At 40.7% G+C, this 25,267-nt stretch overlaps 1 protein-coding gene across 7 annotated transcripts in view; it reads right to left on the reverse strand.

Annotated features, from left to right (window-relative positions):
* The window catches only part of foxp1 (forkhead box P1), a 308,396-nt gene that overhangs the window by 16,382 nt on the left and 266,747 nt on the right, over positions 1 to 25,267 (reverse strand). For all 7 annotated transcript variants that reach the window (XM_023325335.1, XM_023325333.1, XM_023325331.1 and 4 more), the window contains 3 exons: positions 21,008 to 21,095; positions 19,273 to 19,356; positions 360 to 564 (listed from right to left, as the gene is read on the reverse strand). In XM_023325335.1, coding sequence (XP_023181103.1) covers positions 360 to 564; positions 19,273 to 19,356; positions 21,008 to 21,095 — 377 coding nt within the window. The remainder of the gene's footprint in view (positions 1 to 359; positions 565 to 19,272; positions 19,357 to 21,007; positions 21,096 to 25,267) is intronic.

Raw genomic sequence — 25,267 nt, forward strand, 5'->3', positions numbered from 1 at the left:
TGTACTTTAATTGTCCCATTATTTAGCTCAATTTAACACAAGTAGATTTACTAATTAGGTGACTTGTAATGGTAGTTAGTTGCACTAGATGTTGTTGAGGGACATCAAGGTAAAGGAAGCTTAATATAAATGAATCACACTTTTGAGATTTTCACCTGTTAAAAAAACCCTATATACCCTACCTTAAAGCTAACCCTATATAAATTTTTAACCTTTTCCTTATACCTCAAAATCTGATGCTAACTTTTCTTGGTTTCTCACATAAAACCCAACAAAAACATTAAAGTTTGAAGTTGTAACTTGACAAATGTAAAAAAGCAAAAGCAAACAATACTTTGTTTTGCAAAAATCCGCCATACCTGGGGAGATGGGCATGTTGTACTTTTCTGAGTAGCGTCGCCGCATCGGCCCCACACTGTGGAGGCTGTTGGCTGTGATGACGGAGTGAGTCTGGGAGAGGGGCGTGAGGGGCGCTGTGGGCGTGGTGGGGGTCTGTGGGAGGCTCAGGGGTGGAGAGGCCTCGGGTGCTGACTTGGACAATGTGACGTTGGACACGAGGTTGAGCTGAGGAAAGGAAAACCAGACAAAGCAGAGACCTTTGAGATTAAAACACCATTATTGACCTTTCAGCAGCATTGTTCAATTGAATTTGATTTAGGTGCGGGCCTTTATCGTATTGTTTATCATTTAATGTGATAAATTTCTTTCTCTCGCCACTGCCTTCACCTCATTTCCAAATATTTGAAATCCCCCAAAATTGTCTGAAATGTCTGCATCGCTTGTTTTACTATCCACTGTTTGTTTAATGAGAGTATTCTATCAATAACTGTAAAGATATGATTTAATGCAGTTACTGTGTATAGTCTAATAACAATAATCACTTTATTTGTGAGACTGATAAAAAATTGTTCTTATCGTCACTTTTACCATTTTCACAGCAGTATCACAAAATATTCTGATAAAGCTTTAAAGAGGGAGTCGTGTTTTCCAACCACATAATGCCATTTTATAGCACAGTAACTATGTTTCCTTGAGTTGCTATAAATATGCTATATAGGCCTATATCAAATATGACTTAAATTTGACTTTGTAATTTAACGTCTTGAAATTGGGCCTCTGTCTCTTTCTCTTTCTGATGCTCCACCTTCAGGAAGTCAGCACAACATGGCTCCTCTATTAACTCTTTAACAATGTTTGGACCAGCATTGCACTGAGATGTAGCTTGCATAATGCTACATCTGCTGAATTAGCAAAAATCTGCTGAGATTTTTGCTAATTGTTGCTGGTTAGTCTAATGGAGCTGAGTGGAGGAGTGCAGGGGAGGGATGCTCTGCAAAGCTGAAGCTCTGAGGCTTCGAAACTGCAACCCTGAAGAGGAGCTTCGTCCTAGAAGGTGATGCTAAGTCCACACAGGCATTTTGCACAACTGTATGGTTGCCTTGGAGATTAAAGGATTTTTCAAACATGCATGAAAGAATTAAGGTAACCCTGCAGGTGTGTCTTTGATGAGGAAATAACATAGCATGACATAAAACTCAATAAAAGTCAATTTTACATAATACCGCCCCTTTAACAACTCATCCTGATTCTCTCCTACTGCTTAATAAGAACACCAGAGGAAGAAGCCAATCTGGGCTAATTACAAGCTGAAATTGTATTGTGAGGACTCTAATTAGGAGGTGCTTACAGAGGTGATGTGATGATTAACTACTGGGCCTTAGCGTCCTCCATTATTAGGTCCATGATGGCCATTGTTAAGAAGAACCTATAGTGTCTTCAGAGGCAGTACTTTGAAGAGAGTCTTTGGTTGCAGAGCCGAGCAGGGATGGGTCAGGTCAGCCAAGGCGAAAGAGGGATTTAAGAAATAATGGCTAGAAGGTAAACTAATTATGGCAAGTGCTCCAAAGGTACAACATGTTTTTCTTTTTTCCCCTTCTCCTTCTGATAGCCGCAGCAGCAGCTCTGAGAGCTAAGCCTCTGTACTGGAGCAGTCAAGTGGAAAATTCTTGCCTGACCCCATGCTCCAGCTATTAATTGGCAGGAAAACTAATGACACATATACATATTCTTGCAAAATTGTTCTAATTGCTAATTTGCTTAAGGAGGCCAGTTTCCAAATTAAACATGATTTAAGACAGAGAGAGGAAAAAGGAGAAAATAATGAATGTGAAATGAAAAGAAAGCAGGCTTCAAGAATCTGACATGTTGATTGTAAGGGATTGGAAGTTGGATTTTTACACATAATCAGGGTGAAAAGAAAACAATTTTTGATACCTGACACTAGTGGGTAAAGATGTGTCACAAGAAGCGATGATATAGCTTTGACAAGAATGAGATAAGACAAGGATTAGCAATATTTTGGGGAAAATGAAGAGTTCTGATTATTTTGTTTACTCGGCCTTGACAATTTTTAAAAATTCTACAACCAGTGAACAATAATTCAATCCATTTCTGACTTATCTTAATAAACTTGAGAAACAGTGAATCAATGTAGAATCTGCTCTAAAGCAGATACAAACTTTAGAGTCACTATCAGATAACGGTTCATTTTTGGAAGGTTTCATATCTCGTCTGTATGTCCACTGTTTTTTCTTTATTCTGTGGAGAACCCCAGATAAACTGGCGGGCACTTCTTCACTGCTGTTGGGCAGCTCGACGAGCAATGGGATCAAATTGTGTTGATCCAAAGTAACAAGGCAGAAACTACTTCCTTTCTAACTTCAAAGTACGAGTCTAAACCCTTCCCGAGGTACCAACAGGGTTTCAAACATAAATGACGAGTCTCGAACTCGTAATAGTCACCATCCAAATTTAGGGGATACATCTTTTGAAGGCAGCTTTTGAAGCATGATTGCGCCACACTACGTAAAGCAGTTGTGTTGCTAGGCTTTTATTATTTGCTGTAGGCATGTTTTTCATTAATTTAATCAATTAAAAAGGCTTAAATATGCAATAATATTTTTTTAAAATCAGCAAGTTCCCTTTCAGTCGATTCACTCGGTACAACACATAGAGTATGGGATATCACGCCCTGCGTGGCCTAACTGAAGACACCTTTAATCACGCCGTAAGGCAAATGACGTGTGATGATGGGTGGCAGGCCCCGCCTGCATATAAATACACCCCCATCACAGTCATTATTCAGTTCTTACGCTCTTCACCTCGCTGAGAACACCTAACTTCAAATCCGTGCTTTCTAGCTGCTGCTAGATAGCATCGCTCTTGTTTTCTTTTCCAAAACTAGCTTAACTGATCCTGTTGGTGTTAGCTACTGCTGCCTTCTGGTTAGCGTGTCTACCCGCTGAGCGCTAGTTGTTTCTTCGGTTTGTCTATTTTTTACTTTTTTTGGTTTCGTGGTTCGGGATGAGCACGAAGCAAAAAATGGCGAAGCAGAAGTCTTCCGTTCGCCCCTGTCCTCAGGAGTGCGGCTTCACGCTTCACGAAAAGGACCAGCACGAGGCATGCCCCGTCTGCCTTGGAATTGTCCACGCCAGAAGAGCGTTGTCGGAGCCGACCGCTTGTGCTTTTTGTAGCCAGCTTCGGCGCTCCACGCTTGAACGGCGGGTCAAGTTTGTGCAGAAAGTGCTGGGAGAGGCTACCGTGTCACAACAAGACCCCTTGCTGTCCGAGTCTGACGAGGATGAAGGGGCCAAAGCTTCCACTTCCAGCTGGGCAGCCCCTGCTTCCAGCTGGGCAGACCATATGGAGTATGTGGACGGGTTAGCCGAAACGGTACAGGACGCAGCGCCATCTCATTATCACCTCGAGGCTCAGGGTGATGATGACGTGCTAGACATCGGCCTGGAAAGTCACAGTCTTTCGGAAGATGATGACGACTTTTCCGCGGGTCAGTGTCCATCTGCGGCCGCTTCATCCCCGGTGGGTCAGGACGACACATCGTTCCTTTCCCTTTGCTGTCGTGCAGCTGATAAGTTAGACGTCGAGTGGCCCACCCCTCCTCCTGCTCAGAAGGTGTCCCGTTTCACTGGATTCTACCTTCCGACGGAGCCAGCTGCGGTTAAAAACCGCCTGCCCATGTTCCCAGATTTTGTCTCGGAGCTAACGTCGTCCTGGAACAAACCGTTGTCCACGCGTGTTACAGTGCCTGGCTACGGGCAGTATGTGGACCTGGAGGGTGCTGACAAAGCGGGTCTGGTTAATTTACCACCGATGGAGGCGTCCTTGGCAGCTTACCTGGCGCCATCATACAACCATGGTGTGGGCTGCTCTGCCACCTTGCCCTCAAAACAATGCAGGTTTTCCGCATCTCAGTTGGAGAAGACCTATCGCGCTCAAGCAACCACTGCTCGCTCCCTGAGCTCGGCCACCATGCTTCAAACTTATCAAGCTATGTGCTTGTCCGAGCTAGGGGCTCAGATGCCTCCTGATAGCCATCTGATCCCCCTCTTAAATGAGATCAGAATCACTGCTGATTATATTCTTCGCACATCCCGCTGTGCTGCGCTCTCACTGGGGAGGGGGATGGCTTCCACAGTGGTTGCTCAGAGACACTTATGGCTAACGCTTTCTGACGTTCCCGATAGGGACAGGGCCATATACCTGGATGAGCCGGTGTCAACAGATGGGCTTTTTGGGCAGGCCTTTGATGCAATCCAAGCGAAGTTCGAGCTTAAGAAAAAGCAAACTGAAGCTCTTCGTTGCATCATTCCCAGACGTGACGCTAGGTCCAGGTCCAACATGAGCGCACGCAAGCCGGTGACGACACCGGCACCACCTAAGAGAGCAGCACCCCCCGCAGCTCCGAACACTACAATTTCACAGCCGTTGAAAAAGCATACTCCCCGCCAGTCGGCTTGGAGCAAAGGCCCCCCTCCGGGTTTTCAACGAGATTTGACGTCTCGGAAGAAAAAGCCTCAGTCATCCTAATGAAGTGAGACGGCGTGACAACAGAGAGGCATCAGAAGCAGGGAGACCTGATTGCCGCCACTCATTCGTTTATGCGCAAAAGGCATCTTGTTCTGTTTAGGGTTCCAGCCCCAAGAGGCGCTGCGTTTTCCTAACACAGTCTCCCAAGCACAACACCCCAACGCACATACAATTTGCACTCTCAGCCCCAGGTTTAAGTGGGCTAAATGTTTCTCAAGAAACGAGAGAAAATGTTCTGAATGTTTGTGTAACTGTTCCACATGTTTCAATAAAGAGTGCAATTCCTTTGCCAAAAAGTCAAAATCAAAGCACTGTGTGCCACAGCGTGCACAACAGTCAAACGGAGCTACTCCTCTCCATCCCAGCAGAGGGCAGCACCTCCCCAACAGTGCATCAGGTCAGCAGTCTGGCTGCACGCGTACCCTTTTGGCGCGCATGCGCACTTTCCCCATGGATAGAAAGGACCGTTGCTACGGGTTACCGGTTGCAGTTCCGGATAAGACCGCCCAGGTTCCAATCAGTTATAAACACAACTGTGGGGACCGAAGCAGCCAGAGTTCTGAGAGACGAAATAAACACGTTGTTGGCAAAAGGAGCAGTGCGTGTGGTTCCCACTTCGGAAGCAAAAAGAGGTTGGTACAGCCGCTATTTTGTTGTTCCGAAGAAGGGAGGTGGGCTACGTCCCATCCTGGATTTAAGAGTGTTAAACAAGCACCTTCGCAAGTTCAAATTCAAAATGTTGACGCTGAGGCAACTTTTGAACGCAGTCGGCCCAGGCGATTGGTTTGCAACAATCGATCTGACGGATGCTTACTTTCACGTAGCAATACACCCAGAACACAGACGTTTTCTGAGGTTTGCTTTCGAGGGAATAGCGTACGAGTACCTGGTCTTACCCTTCGGTCTGTCTCTTGCCCCTCGCACATTTACGAAAATTGTGGAGACAGCGCTAGCCCCTCTCAGAGAAAAGGGAATTCGCATTCTAGCTTATCTGGACGACTGGGCTTTAATAGACAGTTCCAGAGAGCAGGCTGCAGAACAGCTGCCGCAGGTGCTGTCCCACATTCAAGCGCTGGGTTTCTCGGTAAACTTTCAAAAAAGTTCACTGAACCCGAGTCAACAGTTCTCATTCCTGGGGCTGGAAATATGCTCCCTGTCAGCTCGAGCTCGTCTCTCAGAGCATCGTGTGACCGCGTTTCATCGATGCCTAGCTCAGTTTCAGTTGGGGTGCAAACTGCGCTTCCAGACTGTCTTGCAGCTGATGGGAATAATGGCCTCCATGATCGCAGTGGTGCCACTCGGACTGTTGAAAATGCGCCCAATACAGCGGTGGACACGCTCTCACCGGCTGTGCACGTCACGGCACCTGCACAGAAGGCTGACGATAACTGCTTCTTGCATGTCAGCCCTTCACCCATGGAGAGAGCCCGGTCTGCTATACCGTGGGTCTCCAATCGGCAGGGTGTCCTTTCGCAAAGTGTTGTCCACAGATGCCTCTCTGAAGGGGTGGGGGGCAATATGCGATGGCGTTGCGGTGAGGGGGGTCTGGACATTATCCCAATCCAAGCTCCACATAAACTACCTGGAGTTGCGAGCTGTCCTGCTAGCTCTGAGGCATTTTTGCAAGGTTCTGATGAACCAGCATGTTCTGATAAGGACAGACAACACCACTGTGGTGTCCTACATAAACAGACAAGGGGGCACTCATTCACTTCCCTTGCTGAAATTATCTCACAGACTATTGCAGTGGTGCAGCATTCATTTTCTGTCTGTCAAAGCAACTCATATTCCAGGACACCTGAATTTGGGGGCGGATCTGCTGTCAAGGGGAGGCCCACTGGTGAGGGAGTGGAGACTACATCCATCCGTGGTTGTACAGATTTGGCAAAGGTTCGGCAAAGCTTCAGTGGATCTCTTTGCCACCAAAGCCAACACCCACTGTCCCCTATTCTTTTCCATAACGGATCACAGCGCTGGGAGTGGATGCCCTGGCTCACCCATGGCCCAATGTGCTTCTGTATGCATTTCCCCCAGTGGAAATGATTCTGCCAGTGCTAGAGAGAGTACGCAGATGGGGCCTGTCCTTGATTCTGGTGGCCCCTCGTTGGCCAGCAAAGTCATGGTATGCAGAAATAATCAGCTTGCTGGTAATGAAGCCCTGGAAACTCCCCGCCCGCAGGGATCTCCAATCCCAGGCAGGGGGGGAAGTATTTCATCCACACCCAGAATTGTGGATGCTACATGCCTACCTGCTGAGAGGTCCAGCTTGTTAGCTAGAGGCCTTCCTTTGGATGTGGTTGCAACCATTCAGAGCTCCAGAGCAGCTTCCACGAGGGGGTTATATGCGTATAAATGGCGTGTTTTTGAACAGTGGTGTCACAGCAAAAACATTTCTCCCTTCCAGTGCTCCATTGTGGATGTTTTGACATTCCTACAGGAGCTAGTGGATAAGGGTCTCTCGTTCTCCACAATTAAAGTTTACTTGGCTTCCATCTCGGCTTGTCATGTTGGTCTTGATGGAGGGACACCAGGTGCTCATCCCCTGGCTGTGCGTTTCTTAAAAGGGGTCCGTAGACTGAGACCAGGGATAAAATCTAATGTTCCTTCCTGGAATCTTACTGTGGTCTTGGACGCTCTTTGTAGCACTCCTTTCGAGCCCCTTGAGTTGGTTGATTTGAAATTTCTATCATATAAGACAGCTCTGCTTCTTGCTTTGGCAACTACAAAACGGGTTGGGGACCTGCATGCACTTTCGGTGCACCCCTCTTGTGTTCAGTTTTCAGCTGATGGTTTAAGGGTCACCTTAAGACCAAATGCTGCATATCTCCCTAAGGTGATTCCTTTGGATTACAGCACAATGACCATTGAGCTTTCTAGTTTTTATCCCCCTCCTTTTGCTTCTGAAGAGCAAAGAAGGCTGCATTTTCTGTGCCCAGTGCGTGCACTGAGACTTTACATCAATCGTACTCAGAATGTGCGACTGTGTGATCAGCTGTTTGTGTGTTTTGCCAATCCGGCTAGAGGCAAGGCTCTCTCCAGACAGAGACTCTCTCATTGGGTCGTGGAGGCTATTTCTCTGGCTTACAACAGCAAGGGCCTCCCTTTACCTCATGGTGTGAGAGCACATTCAACCAGAGGTGTAGCGGCATCCTGGGCCCTTTTCAGAGGGGTCCCTGTGAGTGACATCTGTGCTGCAGCCAGCTGGTCTTCACCGCACACTTTTGTTCGGTTTTATCGTCTGGATGTGACAGCCCCTTCTGTGGCTCATTCTGTTCTTTCTGCTGGGTTGGAGGTTTCAAACTAGCTCAGTGCTTTTGTCTTAGGTTTGATGGCTGCTCCGCGGGGCGTGTATATATGTCCCATACTCTATGTGTTGTACCGAGTGAATCGACTGAAAGGGAACGTAATGTTATGCATATAACTACTGTTCCCTGAAGGAGAGGAACGAGGTACAACACCTTTTTTCTGCCCCGCCAGTCAGCCTGGCTCGGTGAAGAGCGGCCATCGAACTGAATAATGACTGTGATGGGGGTGTATTTATATGCAGGCGGGGCCTGCCACCCATCATCACACGTCATTTGCCTTACGGCGTGATTAAAGGTGTCTTCAGTTAGGCCACGCAGGGCGTGATATCCCATACTCTATGTGTTGTACCTCGTTCCTCTCCTTCGGGGAACAGTAGTTATATGCATAACATTACGATTACCAGCTCCAATTTGATCAGTTTAGAACACTCAGTTGCTAGGCGACATACACAAACGAAAGGACAGAAATAGATCTGGGGCTAAACTGTCCCCTGTTTCTTTGATGCCTATGTTGACCAGGATCCTTCGGATGGAAACACACCTTTATACGTACCGTCTGGATTAATGGGTGTTTAACGGGGGCTCCAAATGTCATCAATCAATGTTAATCTTTATTAGAACAAATTCTTTACACCGGTGGCAGATCTACAAACATATCTACTGTATATCTATCTATCCATCGATCGATAGATCAGTGACGTGCGGTGAGGTTCATAGCTGGTGAGGCACTTACTTAATCATAATAATATTTACAAATATAGACCCCCTGCATGTTATTGTTTACATGAAAAAATTCCTCGCATGCGGACAATGCTGGAGGGCAGAAAGACTATTCTTTTACATATCATCCATAGCAGCGCTGCCGCGGTAGATTAATTCCGTTAACTCAATCACACTTGGACATAGATATTATTAATTTCGTGCTGTGCTCCACAGCAAAGGGAAAAACCGTTAAAGCACAACTCAAAACCATGTCTTTCTCGCTCTCTCTATCAGCACAGCTACGCGTAGACTCGTTGCTATATCAACTGACAACAACGCCACATAAAAAAACACTCAGATATTTCTCACACAAAGAAGTGAACATTCAGTCTCTTGCAGTAGTATGGTTTTAGGCTTAATGTTTATTTTGCGATTATTAATAAGTGATTGCTGTGGTAAGAGGAGAAAACTATAAATATATCACTGCACTTGACTTACTGTATGGCTAGCTCGCTGTTACTGTCTCTTACTCTGCAGTTGTGGATTCACAATATCTGGATCACGAGCGCCCGCTGCTATGAGGCAAGAGAACCGCCTGCATCACCTCGAATCTGTTCTGTGCCGTTTATGATCGCTTCTCCGCACACGAAACACGTTACACACAGTTAGTGACAAAAAACACTGTGTATACATAAGCTAAATTATGGAAAATCAGTTCATATATTAAATGTTTTTTAACCATTTTATTGGCGGCGTACAGACAGGAGGAGCATGCTCTCATAGAATGGCAGCCAGCGCAGTTAGCGAGAGATTGCGCAATCCCAGGCTCAGCTCGCTGCTGCGTTTCCGAGCATTTGAATGGAAAAATGCGAAAATTCAATGATTATGAAGAAAAAATAATCAGAATTGGTTAAGCTAAATGAAAAATAGGTACTTTATAGTACAAACCACGGGGTGAAAATAGCAATATAAATTATTTTATCATTATATATTATTTTCCCATGATGAGGCAGATGAGGCAGAGCCTAACCTGCCTCATCACTGATATATATATATACACAGTACAGACCAAAAGTTTGGACACACCTTCTAATTCAATGAAGGTGAAAATAAATAGTCTTTATTTTCATGACTATTTATAGGGCAAGAAATCCCACTTATTAACCTGACAGGGCACACCTATGAAGTGAAAACCATTTCAGGTGACTACCTCTTAAAGCTCATCAAGAAAATAGTCCATGGGGTGTCTATATTTATGTTGACAAACACTGCTGTGGAATTTCAGTTACAGTATAAAAAAATGCGTCCCTCACACCAACTTTGACCATCAATAGAGCAGGTGTTTAGATAATAAACCACCGCAGTATTAAATTACCTAATAGCAGCTAATTTACCACTGCAATCACTTTTTAATAATCACAAAATAAACATCAAACCAAAAAACATAATACTGTAACGGGGCTGAATGTTGTGTGCTTTGTGTTGGAAATGTTTGAGTGTTTGTCTATGAAACCAGATACATAGTGGCATTTACGTTGGCAACGAGTATGTGTGCAGCGAGAGCCAGAAAAAAAGAATAAGGGTGGTTTTGAATTCTTCTTTAATTTTTCTGTGTTATTTTTCCCTTCGTTGTGTTGCACTGTACTAAATTAATAATACATACACCTGCAATAATACCCATTTTGGTGACAAAATTGTTCTACCAAGGTACTTTAGCTCTTGATGGCATAGATAAGGAATATTCTTTTAGCCCTCCAGCATTGTGCGCATATGCAAAATTTCCAGATGTAAACAACAACATGTTAATTTTGATTAATCACATAAATTTTCATGTGTTTTCATTCTAGGCACCAGGCTAATATGACCTAGTGTCACACCAACAAGTTCAATGACAACAAGGGGGAACCAATGAGTCAGAACCCAGGGAGACAGAGACCACCAGTATGGGTATAAATAAAAACAATTTTATTCCCACCGGGAGCACCAAAGGAATAAAAAGTAATGTTCTCTTTTGTTAAAAACTGTACAGTAAAATAGTCCCAAAACGTCCTCAGTCCCAGGTACAATAGTTCTCCATCTTCAGCTAAAGGACTCTTGAAAAGCTGGAATCACTGCAGTTAGAATCACATAAAACACGTAAGAACACAATCTCTGCCATAGGCACATATATTTAGTAACGTAGTGGTTGTTTTTATAAATTGATTAGTGATTTTTATCAGTATATACAGTACAGACCAAAAGTTTGGACACACCTTTTAATTCAATGAGTTTCCTTTATTTTCATGACTACTGACATTGTAGATTCACACTGAAGGCATCAAAACTATGAATAACACATGTGGAAATATGCACTAAACAAAAAAGTGTAAAACAACAGAAAATACCCCTTATATTCTAGTTTCTTCAAAGTAGCAACCTTTTCCTGTGATTACTGCTTTGCACACACTCTGCATTTTCTTGAAGAAACTAGAATATAAGGGGTATTTTCTGTTGTTTTACACTCTTTTGTTTAGTACATATTTCCACGTGTTATTCATAGCTTTGATGCCTTCAGTGTGAATCTACAATGTCAATAGTCATGAAAATAAAGGAAACTCATTGAATTAAAAGGTGTGTCCAAACCTTTGGTCTGTACTGTATATATATATATATATATATATATATAGATATATATATATATAGATATATCTATATCTATATATATATATATAGATATATATATATATATATATCTATATCTATATATAGATATATATATATATACAGTATATATTCTGCTGCTAATTGATATGCATTACTGGATTGGACAGCGCCTATTAGTCGCTATGTGATGCATTGACTCCAGAAAACCATTCTATCCCAATGCAGGATGAGTAGAAATCTATCACAAAAATATTAGTAGTGCCATCTTTTATTATCAGATATACAGTATCTATTAAATGCGACTTAAAATCAAGCTGAGAAAACTGATGTTTGATACATAAATTCTCTGTGATACAAATCTATAAACAGTTTGGTTTCTGTTAATTATGTCAAGATGCAAGAAGGGGAAAATTTATCTTATCTTGGTCAATCGTTTTATTTTAAATATGCTGTAGGAGCCGTAGTTTGATGACTGTTATAAATATCAGCACGATTTACAAACAAAGAAGGGAATTAGTTTGGTTTTTGTCACTTGTCTAACTTTTAGGAATTGCAACGACTGCAGTGCGCCACAATAAAGCTGCAATAAAGTTGATAAACAGGTGAAGAACAAAGCTAGACAAAAACACTTCTATTCTGCTGTTTCTAGCTCTGTTGGCATTACCCTACATGCTGATCCATTGCCATGGCAACCGACAGACAACTCAACGAGCAGGTAGAGCAGAGATTAGATTCAAGCCTCTGAAGAGGAATCAACACCAAAAACAAACCTTTCCCACACAAAAAAAGTTTGTAAAAACACCAAAACAGAACATCAAATCCATTACATTATGTTGTCAGGCTTGATGTCTATATTGTGATTATTAATACATTTTCGCCTGAGCACAGCAGTGGTTGATTAGCTGATTTAAACACCTGCTCTACTGATGACTTGGTGTGTGGGTTGTCTTATTTTAGTGCTAATGGAACCAAAATACACCGAACTGCGCAGCACATTACGGTTGCCAAAGTCAATAGCAGGCCAGCAACAGTTAGGTTGGCATAACTGACTCATTGCTTACTTTTTCAATATTTTCTTTAAACTAAAACTTTTTCCTCACCTGTTAAATGTGAAACCCTTGAACCTTGTTATCTATGGCTGTCATAAGGTTGAATTAACCGCTAAACATTGAGTCCTTTTTTTCAGATTCTTTCCATGATTGTGGTATTTCCCGGACCAGCAATATTCCCGACTCAATGGACAACAATGGTGCATGTGTGGCGTACAATAAGTCATGGAATGTCTAATCCAGTAATATATATCCATCCATATATATCAATGCTGCTGCCTCGCCTTCTGTCGTTGCAGCTTCTTGCCGCTACTTAGCAGTAGGTGGTCAGGTTAAATTGCATTGCAGTCAATGTTGTCAGAAAAAAAGAGATTCATGCACTTAATGTCCGATTTGCCATAACTATTTATTGAATTCATAGTTGCCAGCTGGGGTGGCAACAGGGGTGGTTAGGCTCTCAGTTGGGGTGGCAACTTCCACCCCCTGACAACCCCATTAGATCCGCCCCTGCTTCACACTTTACATTGCTAATCCCTAACCAGAACCAGAATCTTTTTCGATGACACGACATTAACACTGGCCTCCCAGGATTTAGACAAATTGCGACATTTTTGTTCTTAAAAGTATTTATCTGATTTTATTTCCTCCTGTCTCCAAAATTAGCGACAACTGTGTTCTGTGAATTCCCTCCTGCCCCCACCTTTTCATGTCAAAACCCTCAAGATGTCTATTTACATTCCGCAGATCGAACGTTGCCTTTTTTTTGGCAAGAGTCTGCTTAAATAATTTGGGATTTTGGCAGTTCTGCACACATGCAGGCAAATGGCAGCAGACAACATATTATTCTGGGGAGAAAAAAATATGAAGAAAATAAATTACTCTTGGGTTTGTGTGTTTCTGACACAATGCTATCAATAGAAGGAGGCTGTCATGTAGACTTCTCTTCCTGTGGATTAGCGGGCTTTGTTTCATGTTTCATCCATATTCCCTGGCCATAAACACAGAGAGCTCCAACAATAGGCCCGACAGGCTGGTAATAGCCTTGCCTTTGTTTGCCTTACCATTTGGGCTCACTCCAGTTCCCAGACAAAATGAGACTTCAAACTGAAATTAATTAAATGGTAATTGGTGATCTAATTATACTGGCTTTGACTCGCAAGCTGCTAAAGAAAATAAACAAAAAGTCCCTCCTTAATTATGTATGGCGAAAAAGGTCAGATTTCTGACAAAAATGCTTGGTGACACCCGCCCACTCACGCTGAGACAAAAACAAATACACACACAGAAACATGCATTGCTAATGTGGCACATTTAGTTTTCATCTTCTGCCCGCCCTTATCCAAATCTGATCCTGTTATAATTTATGAGCACGCTGTATTAGTTACATTTTGCAGGCAGAGCACAAATATATCCAGTTGCTGAGAGGAGTTGCTTCCTTATATTTTGGGGAAAACTAGGAAATCAGCTTTGACCATTACGTATAATAGGTTTTTTATGCTCCCAATTGTAGGTTGTCATCACACCTTTCTGTTTTAACAAACATATTAAAGCTTTAATTAATCTGTGTTACATGATACTTGGGCTGCGTAAACAAGCTGGTTCAAATCTGACCAGACAGAACCCAGAGTCACAGTTATTAAAACAAATTTTGCAATAGAAATTTTTTCCTTTTTTGTTTTTAAATGGCTCCCTGGACTCAAATAATTTTTTTTTTAAATTTATGCTCTGCTACGGTGGCCATTTCCTTCATATGCAATTCTCATCTCCTTTCAGTATTCCATTGATTCCATTGAAGTGGATTCCACCAATCAGCAAACAGAAGGAGAAGTTGTGAAAGATGACTTCATACTTCCGAATATTGAACTATCATGAACTCTGTCTCGTTCGGATCTGCAATTCTCTCTCCACAGTGGAGGATTGTTGTTTACAGCACTGGCAATTTCCAGTTGACGTTAACTGTAGCAAAATTCAAAAGAAAATCCTGAGCTTTGCTTGCTTTTATTTATCTTTGTTTTTTTCCACTTTTTTCTCCGAAGAGTTTTTGCGGCACTAGTGGCTCGTATTTATTTATTTTTTTTGTGACAGTAGGCAGACAGGAAAGAGGGCGAGGAGAGCGGGGAAGACATGCGGGAAAGGTCGCCGGGACCGGGAGTCGAACCCGTGACGTCCGCGTCGACGACCAAGGCCTCCAAACGTGGGGCATGCTAACCCCCCCCCCGCCACGCCACCACATCACACCCCCTATTTAAAAAAATAAAAATAAAAAAATTCACGTGCCCAAAGAGCACTTGTATGTATGCATAGTTACACATAGTTTTTCAATATTTTTTCTATGTACTCCAGTAGCCAAGCAACAAAATTCTGTTGCCAATTTCACTATTGTGCATTTTGTAATGACAATAAAGTAAGTATACATGTAACATACATTAACATACATGTATAATGTAAGTCTGTTGAAGATTCTCCAAACATAATGGCATCCTTTGTAGCCTTTCTTCTCAGGAATCACTGAAAAACTGCAAAATAACCCAAAGCAGTTGCTAACTTTAGCATGTATCAGCTAACAGTTAGCAAGCCTTGGAGAGTGGTAATGGCTTCTTCAATGTAACTAAATGTCATCAGTTCAGAAGTCATTATTAGCTCATTTTGTCAACACAACAGAGAAGCTCAGGACCCAATTCCTTTCTTACTTCAAAATAAGAAAGATATCAAATCTTTGTTAACAAGCGCAAATGTTGATAATACACAATTTCACAATTGTGATGTTCCTGGTAAGTAGGAAATGCAACTAAAATTACATGTTACACAGGTGCTGGAGCAACAGCTTTTTAAACTTGCGAGAGGCTACGATTTTGCAGAAGAGGGATGGATTCAACACATTGGAATGACAACTTTTTACAAACTGTGCAATGCTGAGAGCTCTGGTGGAGCCAGCTGCACTTTGTCTTAAAAATTACAAAACCATCATCCTCCTACTACTTTCTGTCGTCTTATTCGTCATTTCCGCCAGTAGTAGCATACCTTTGTTATGTTAGAGACTAGTGTGATGCACTAGTCACTAACAATGCTTACAGCACATACCCTCATATAACAGCGTAGAGCTACAAGCTAGTGTTCAACGAGCCACCACAGCTGTAATCCATCACTTTAACAGGAAATATTCTGGTGTTATGACAACGTGAGATCTCTTCCTACAAATTCTATCTAAATGCTTTGCTGTGATGTTCCTCAAACATCGTTTATACATAAATTTCTAACACCAAAGGAGAAGCTGCAACAGCATGTACAAGAATGACTCATCTATATTCTTCAAAAGGGATCTATTTCAGGTCATCTCTGGAGATGATTTCACTCTGCATCCTATCTGTAGGTTCCTCTGATGCAGTCTCCTTCAAGCCTCAATGGGACCACCAACCTTGACCTGTGGAAGTCCTCCTCCACTCACCCAGCCAAACACAAGACACTTTCATCATCACAGCAGCTCAGAGCAGGCAGAGCTGCCCCAGAGAACAGGAGTCTATTTATTTGAATAATAAAGAGGAAAAAAAGAAAGAAAAATCCCAGCTTGCCCCCTCGAGAGCATTAATGCTGCGCTCTGACACCCATTCTACTGGGGGCCCAGAGAGAGACGAGAGGTAGCAAACTTGAGATGCTATCTGCCACCCCAACCACTTTTTGTACACAAATGTCCCCCTGTGTCAGAGCCCTCGTTCGACGCCCCAATCTACACAATCGCACAGGTGCTGCTTAAACAGACAGCTTATTGTCAGTGAGAGTCCCCAGAGTGCTTACCGTCGACTAGGTGCATCAAAAGCGCACGTGAGTGGTCTCTGGATGCCAATAGTCTCCTCACTGACTGTAAAAAAATGATCCAAATGGCACATGGACAAGACTCCTGCATGTTTATGTCCATTCGCGTGCATTTGTGAGCGGGACTTCACATTTATGCCCCGCAGTAAAATTATATCTGCTCATTTGGCTGGCTGAATGAACTGTCATATGGACTGAAATATGACAGTGAGGCTCCCCTTCCCCCATCTTAAATATGACAAAACAGAGCCAACACTTAAATGCCACATGCCCCTTAGCCCTGTAGGATAGGGATTGAGAAGAGAACCTTATGGTGGAAAATAAGAAGTAGAATGTTTGTAAAAATTTAGTTTTTTTGCTTCCTGAATGAAAATATTCTGGTTCCTTTTTTGTCATTTACATGTTTTACAAGTGTACATGTAGAGATGAAACTAAAACTAAGTATTTTCAGGATTCTTTTTTTCCTTAGAAGAAATTACTACAGTCTAGAACAGGGGTGCCCAAACTTTTTGAGACCAAGATCTACTTTTTCTCTCACCAGCCGACTGAGATCTACCACGACACAAAGATATAAAAATTGTAAATTGAAACTATGTTGACTTATTTTTATAGGCGAATATACATCAATTTAGCAGACATATTAAAGTGATAGAAAACCTAATCCAGTTTCTTCCTCAGTGAGATTCTGAAACTGGGAGGTTTCTCAGTCAGAAGCTGGTTGCAAATCTTGGACCAGCAGGTATCAATCAGTTATGGTAAATCTGCCATTTGGTTTGATGACCTCAATATGATAAATTTCAGACTGATAGGAGGAACCAAAGAGCACTGTTAAGTTAAAACCACATCTTTTGAAGTTGGGATATTTTTCCTCCAACAGCAGATTCCAGAGGTGTCACCTCAAACCAGATGTTGGACTGGATTTTATTTCAATGTCATTTGTGAATGTCAGCTCTTCATTTTCAACAGCGGAGCTATACAGGTTGAAAAAGCTTGTCATTTTGGAGAAAGTCTCATCAGCATCAATATTTCCACTAAATAAGAGACAAAAATAAATATCATGTTTGATAGAGGAAAAGCCTCTCAGGCTCTGTGCTGAAAGCAAGATACCAGAGAACAGCAAATATATATTTTTTAATGTTAGACAATTTCATTTCATATAATTGTCATGGTAGGAGCCATTTGTTTGTTAAATATTTTAAGACATATATTTGTCCTATTTAATGCTTGTTGTGAATGACGCATTCTCGCAAATGAATGAGGTAATTAGTCCAAGTTTATCGTTTATTGAATGTTCAGAAATTACAGCAGCTGTAATCCACCACAGCAAAGGTAAAAATAAGGTAAAATAATCAACTCAAAACCACCCATACCTTTTTACTTTCTCTCTCTCTTCCTCTCTCTCCCATCTCCCTCTCCCCATCTCCCTCTCTTTCTCTGTTTCTCTCTTAAGCACACCCATTGCTGTGGCAACCACCTGCGCCCTGCAAATTGGGCAAGCCACCCAGAGATTACATTAAAAACATAACATTCAGTCCGTTACGATATTAGGTTTTCAAGCTTGATATTTATAAACGCTCCCCTGAACACAGCGGTGGTTGATTAACTAAATTTATACTTCTGCTGTGCTAGTCAGAGAGTCAGTCTTTGAATTGCCTTTTTTTTTTTATTATTTTGGTAATGGAATGCACAGAATTGCACCTTGTTGAAACAATAATTACTATGATTATTATTTTTGTTGGGTCATTTTGAACACATTTTGCTGATTTTTTTATTATTTAATAAAGTTGCAAATGTTTTGGATCTTAGTGAATATTTTAGTAAGAGCATCAGAAGAGGACGTGCTGGTCTCAGCCTCCTGGCGGCGTTCTGTTTGTCACCTCTTGCCGAGATCAACTCAAAACCTTGGACCGGTCGATCAACGTATTAAGCCCCCCTGATCTAGAACTAGTCTTTTCTGAACATGCTTTAACTGTGCCACTTTTTTATTGCTTTCAAAAAACAATGAGCTTTTCTACAAACACCCCATTTGTATTTATAAGAAATTTGATATAAATGCTAAACATGCTCAACTTTTTACTTATTTTTGTCAACATTTTTTAACCCCACTGTAAAAACACTAACTCTTACTAAATCTTAGTAAAAATACTTACTAAGTATTTTTGGTGTAGTTCTACTGTATCTTAATATTCTGGAAAAAACAAAACTAACAAGAAACTTTTCAGCAAAAATATAGGAGCTTATTTTAAATTACAAATTTGTTAATATTAATTTAAAAAGTACTAGTCCCACTGGCATATTTTTTTCACTTATAACAAAACATTTTCCCCATTTTACAGGTGAAATAATCTGCGAGTGAAACTAATACTTTTTTTTAATTAATATTAAGGAACTATTGACTTAAAGCTCCTATATGTGGCTTAAAAGTTACTTGTAAGTTTGATTTGTCTTATTTCAAGTGTACTGAGATACCAGAAACTAGACTGAAAATACTTGGTAAGATTTTGATTTCACATGTTTTTGTTTTTCTAAAAACATAACATCTCTTCATTACTAATTTTTTCGGTGCCGTTTCTCAGTTTTTTTCCCTCTGTATTCTCAGAGAGGCAATATTTCTCTGGGGGTAGGTATTGAGACGGGGTTGGGGGTTGGGGGTGTTATACTGCACATCCAGTTCATCACAGAGACACCAAATTGAATCTCAGATGTCAGCAGATGTGCTCCAAACTACATTTACTGCTTCCCTCAACAAACAGCTGTTTTTATTTAGCAGATAAATAAGAAGATGGAGGAAGGGATTAATGAATACATGTGTCCCAATTAAGACAAACAAAGGAATGGGGAGTGGGAGGAGGATATATGACAGGGTTGCTGCTCACCGGCTGCAGGGTGGCTTTGGGCTCTGTGGACTTGACATGAAGATGCGTCATCATGGCTTGCAGACGCTCTTTGTCCTTCGTTAGCTATTAGAAGAAAAGACAAAAGTACAACGATTTTATAAACAAACACACACACATAAATCTTTAGATATAATTTTAAACTGCATCGTCTTTGACTTGAAATGCTTATTTGAGCTGTGAGTAAGACTCCATTACAAAATAAGGAGTTTTATTCTGATTCCTACTAAAAACCCAGGTCCCTTCTCCCTGTCTGAAAGTCAAAATAGTTTTAGCTGCCAGCTTAAATTATGGTGACAGGCTGCATGCGGAAGAAGCCTGTGTGTGGTAAAGCCTCACCGATCCCTTTTGGATAATGAACCAGCAGATGAGAAAAAACAAGATGTTGGCATGGTGAAAAGTATGAGCAACTGAAATATCATTGTTTTAGGTTAACTTCTTCTAAACCAGAACTGTTTTCTAACAATTGTCAGGCACTTTGGGGGCAATTATGTCACTGAAGTGTGAACCGTAAGTGAAAAAAGCCCCAAACGTCTAGAACACATCATTTGGTTTTAGGCTGTTGCACATGCTAAAACGTTCAACAAGGATTAGTAAGATTTTTAGTGAATGACTGTAAAAGTATTTCTGGATAGTCATTAAAATGATTGAAATTGTCATTTTGAACAAAACATGATCTTGTAAAAAGTAATGTCATGGTGATTGAAATCTGACAGCATTAGATACTTTATTTTAGTAACAAATTCCATTTGACCATTTTAAATACATTTGTGGGGTTTAGCCGAAAATGGTAAAGTTGATATATTAATATGGATTTTATTATGTCTAAATGTATCAGCTTAGTAAAACACAAGAACCTTTGCAATACGTGGAGTTGAGTCCCATTTGCTAGCATGCTGGGAAGTTGCTCACTAGTTAGATGAACTTTTTAACCTTTTTGGTTCTTGTTAACAACATGTTACTTGTTCCCATTCCATCTTTATGATACTTAAAAATATTTTTATTTCACCAATAGGGAAATGTTTATGTTTGTTTTATGTTAAGATGCTGTTAATCTAGAATTTCAAAACTAGAATTTCACTTATTCAAATGAGTTTCTTTTATCTGCTAAGCCTACATAATTTCTGATTCAAATATACATGAATACATGTATTCAGATTGTTACACCAGTTCTATCAATTCTCTGTTTTATAAGTGAAAGATGACATTAGAGAAACAATTATCTTTGTATGTATATTTGCATTGATTTTTATGGAAAATCAGCATTATATTAGATAAAAAAGTAATACTAAGAGCAGCAATAACTTTTTCGGTTCCTCTAACTCACTAATCAATGACTGTCTGTCCACACTATGCAGTTAAGTCATTTCACAAGTGTTATATTGTTGGTGCCAAACAGTTAAAGTCATAAATAACTTTAAAATCCTGTAAAATTTAAAATGCAGTTATCGTCTCTACTTAGCCCCAGGCTATTCATATATCTTTTCCTGGCTGTCATGCATACATAACACATTTTTAATGACTGGTTACTAGCAAATGCACAAAAGCATTTAATTCTACTGAACACCCCCACCTTCCCCTTCCACCTCTCTCCTCTGCTGGTGACCCCACGGTTCGAGTCAGACAGACTGGTGGAGGGCGTTCGGCAGACACAGAGGAAGTGTCAGCAGGAGACAGAGCGTAAATATTTTGATTAAAACAAGAGACGTGACAATACCTGGAGCTCGAGTTGCTGGACGACCTGCATCTGCACCCGACACTGGGCCGTGCTCCTGTCGTCCAGGGCATGCTCATTGTTGAGATGCCTGGAAACCACAGAAAGAGAAGATGCATACAAAGATTAGATTTATTTTCATTTCTTTAAAGATTGTTTATTGTAGCTGAACAGAACATAATAATTCCAGCATCAAAATTCAATCATTTTCCAAATAATTCCTATCCAATCCTCGAGAGCTTGGTACAATTAAGCCCAAAACTATTTACACCCTTTTTAGGATAAAATTTTCTGTTTACTTTCTTATGTTCTCAAACAATGAAATAAAGGAGATGGCTTGTTTGTGCCACCAACAGTAAAACAACAGCGATGCTCTACTACTTGCTTTATTTACTTTTTCTACTTCTTGTTCCACATGAACATCACTATCTTTCTGAAAAGAAAGGAAGCCTAAAAGACTCAAAATCATATTCTTACTAATAAGCAAAACTAAACAGAAACCCAAACTAAGGATCCAGATCTTTAGATTTAACTACATTTTACTATAAACAAAGATTACACCGTTAGCAGATTTAGGCTAAAATTGATACATTTTAATTTGACCAAGAAATGATATTACATTTTTGCAGTGACCCAGTCAGAATCCACCCATCTGTGAGATGAGCTAAAAATTAGGGTGATGACAAAGAGGCCTTCCAAATCTGAAGACTTGGAGCTCACTATCAAAGAATAATCTGAAATCCAGTGGAAACATGCAAAAAGATGCTATATCTGACAATAAAACAGCAATTTTTATTGTCAGATAAAAATTTATAAGTGTCAAAAGTGACACTCCTTTTGCCAAGGAGTGTCAATTTAGCCAAAATTGACATTCCTTACACATTGCTTTATTATCTTGATAGATTGTAAAAAAAAAACAATGTAAAAGGATGTCACTTTAAAAAAAAAAATCTGTAACAAATTTAAAAAGAAAAATAAATCTGCCAGCTGTCTAAATAATTCTGGGTTTTAAGTGGAGATGTGCTATGTTAACATCTGTCAATATTTGCCTGTTTTCAAATAAATAAGAGTTCTATCATGTTCTCTCATGTGGCTTCAGTCCCATTGCTGGTCATTGGATCAATAAGGTAAGTGAGTGTGGAGCCCCTGTAATAACATTTATGTTAATAGCGTCACATATTACAGTGATTGCAAAATGTCTCCAGAACAAAGGAATACTTTTTTATGTGAAAGAATGACAGTCAATATTTCATGCTGATCATGCCTGCTCTCCCAGCTCACTGATAACAGGGAATGATTGAAGAATTTCAGGTTGGATTCCCTTTGCTAAATTATGAACCGGCACCCTAACGCCATGCCTTCCTGCCGCTGCTCCACTCTGCCTTGCTGTGTTGACTTTGCCACCCTTTTTTGCTGTTTGCATTGTTCATTTTTATCATCAGAATTAAGGGGAATTCAAATAGAGCCGGACCAAACGTAGAGGACAACAGGACGAGGAGATGGGGATCTGTCCCAGGCTTGAATTATGGATATAATTACGTGCAATTATTTTATTCAGGAAAGACGTTCTCTTTTCATGCACATTTATTACTAATCTAAAGTAGCTTGCTCGGGTAGGAGGCGTCCTTTTTTTTTGATTTATATAAAATGGTGGAGATAAGGCTCATGAGTGAAGGAAATACGATTGGAGGAATTTTATCAGTTGCCGCATGAATTACTGTTTGAAAATGCTTATGCAGGGGCATTTCATTAATCATTTAATCATAATCCGAGCAGGATGTTTGAACTGATTTCACAAATACCCTTTCATTTCACTACTTCATTATGCTCGTTAATGGATCCAATATATTATATATATCATAAATTATATCACATCTGCAGTGACCATGTAGGTCACTGTCATCAGGCATGTCTGTGTGTGTGCAGGAAGATGGGAGAAAGGTGTTTTAGTTTTTATATGTATACACCGTTTCTGCTGTGTGCTGCAAATCAAAACGAGCCACCACCAACTTGCGAATGCACAATGATGGCTTCAGTGCCATTGCTTTCTGTTCAGACAACAACGCTTGCGTATTAAACACCATATTTACAGTTCGAATAAAAAAAAAAGAAGACATCAGAACACAGTTGGAAATATGAAGGCTCCTATTCTTATTCTTCAAGTACTTACTGAGCCGGACATTAGAAACGGCTTACAGAGGCAGTAACCCAGAGCTTGACTTTTGGGGGTGCATCAAAGGTCTTTATTTATTTTTTAAGTGAATGCATTTTTTGCAAAGAATTGTAAAAACTCATAGGCCCAAATTAGGTGAGTTGTATTAATATTTTGGGATCAATACGAATATAAACACAGGGGCAGTAACCCAGGGCCCACTTTTTGGGGACACTCCTGGGGTTTTTAAAAATTTATTTCATGAATGCATGTTTTGCAAAAAATGTACTTCATATAAAACTCATAGGTCCAAATTAGGTGACTTGCACTAATATTTTGGGATTTATATTATTGTAAGCTAACCCTAACCCTAACCCTAACCCCAGGTCCAAATTTTTGGGGCACCCAAAAGGCTTTTGTTTTTTTTATTTTTATTTAATTTTTAAATGAACACATTTTGCAAAAAACCCCCCAAAACAAAGCAAAACATGTTCATATATGCCCACATCATTGTAAATCTAGCCCTGGCTACTTCCAACCTTGAGAAGAACAAAAATGTTTTCAGGGTTGTGTTTCCATAAGACACGCTTCAGATCGACTGAGGTGCACATTAATCACTTGAAATTAATTGTTGTTGCGAAAGACAAAATTAAAGAGGAATATGTATATATATATATATATATATATATATATATATATATATATATATATATAAAGCATGACTGAGAACCCTATTTGTCAAAATTAATAGAGACTTCTCTCTGGGCCTTCCATTTGATTGAATCACATAAGAGCCAATTTAATTAAGTGGGTCAGAAAACGAAACCAGTAAACATTTCAGGACATCTTACTATATGTCAAAGAGGAAAATAATAGGTAAAGACATTTCAACTTCAATTTAACCAGCCCCCAGTCTGAATCATCAATGAAGGGGCTGGGGGAGTTTGGCCTACGTGAGCAGCTTTGGAATCTCTCGGCTCGTACGAGACATGTGCCCCGCTTCTTTTCATCCTTTGTTACATTCCACTTTATTTCTTCTAATGACATGGAGAGTCACAGTGCATAATTAATAGGAAATGAAATATTCAAATGGCCCCTAATGCAGCCTTGAGAGGAGTGCATGGACACGGGGAGCAGAGGGGATGAGGGAGGGGTGACATCGAGGGAGGCTGTGAACGTTGGCATGTGTCACTTTCTGGACTTCAAATGAAGCCACTTTTAAAAGCTCTCTGGCAGGATGACAGAGCCTAATGTAGATTGTCACAATAAAATAAGTTAACCAGATATTCACACAGCCTGACTTTTTTTCCCCTTCTCTCTCTATCTCTGAGTGAATTGCAGAGTGAATGGAGCTCGAGACAGGAGTGTCAGAGTGAGTGGATTTTGGGGTCTTTTTCTACATTTTCTGCAAGGTGTTTTGAACACATTTCTGTTACTTGATCTTAAGTTTAGTTTTGGTTGTTCCAGTCTGATCCGGTAGTTTTTTGGCTGTATTTCTTCTGCAAAAATAAACTGGAGAAAAAGTGAGGCTATAACTGTTGGAAGTCGGTTGGGGGATCAACTCAATCTGCCTGGAGGCCTAGTGTGGAAAAAAAGTGAGTTAAAATATTTAGGCGTGTTTTTAGGTAATGAAACTGTTGTGCAAAAAGATTGGGAAAATGTATTCGATAGTGTGAAGGGAAGACTTTTGAAATGGAAGTGGATTTTACCTAAAATGTCATATACATCTTGTCATTAATAATCTAGTTTCTGCCGTCACGTGGCATCGGCATGTGTTGATCCTCCAGTTTCTCTTTTATCAAATATTCAAAGGGTTCTGGTGGACGTTTTTTTTCGGATAAACTTCACTGGATTCCTCAAAGTATCCTCTTTCTGCTGAGAGAAGATGGTGGACAAGGCCTGGTCCATTTGGCCAGCAAAGATGCTGCTTTTCGTTTTCAGTTTATTCAGAAACTGCTCACAGGATCCACAGATCTGGTGTGGAGGAGTATATCATACTGCATTCTTTGAAGATTTGGTGGCATGGGTCTGGATTTGTCTCTCTTTCTGATGGATTCCAGCAAACTGAATTCTTTTCTTCTTCCAGCTTTTTATAAGAGTGTTTTCTCTGT

This window comes from Xiphophorus maculatus, chromosome 20 (genome assembly GCF_002775205.1).
Source record: "Xiphophorus maculatus strain JP 163 A chromosome 20, X_maculatus-5.0-male, whole genome shotgun sequence".
Classification (NCBI taxonomy): Eukaryota; Metazoa; Chordata; class Actinopteri; order Cyprinodontiformes; family Poeciliidae; genus Xiphophorus; species Xiphophorus maculatus.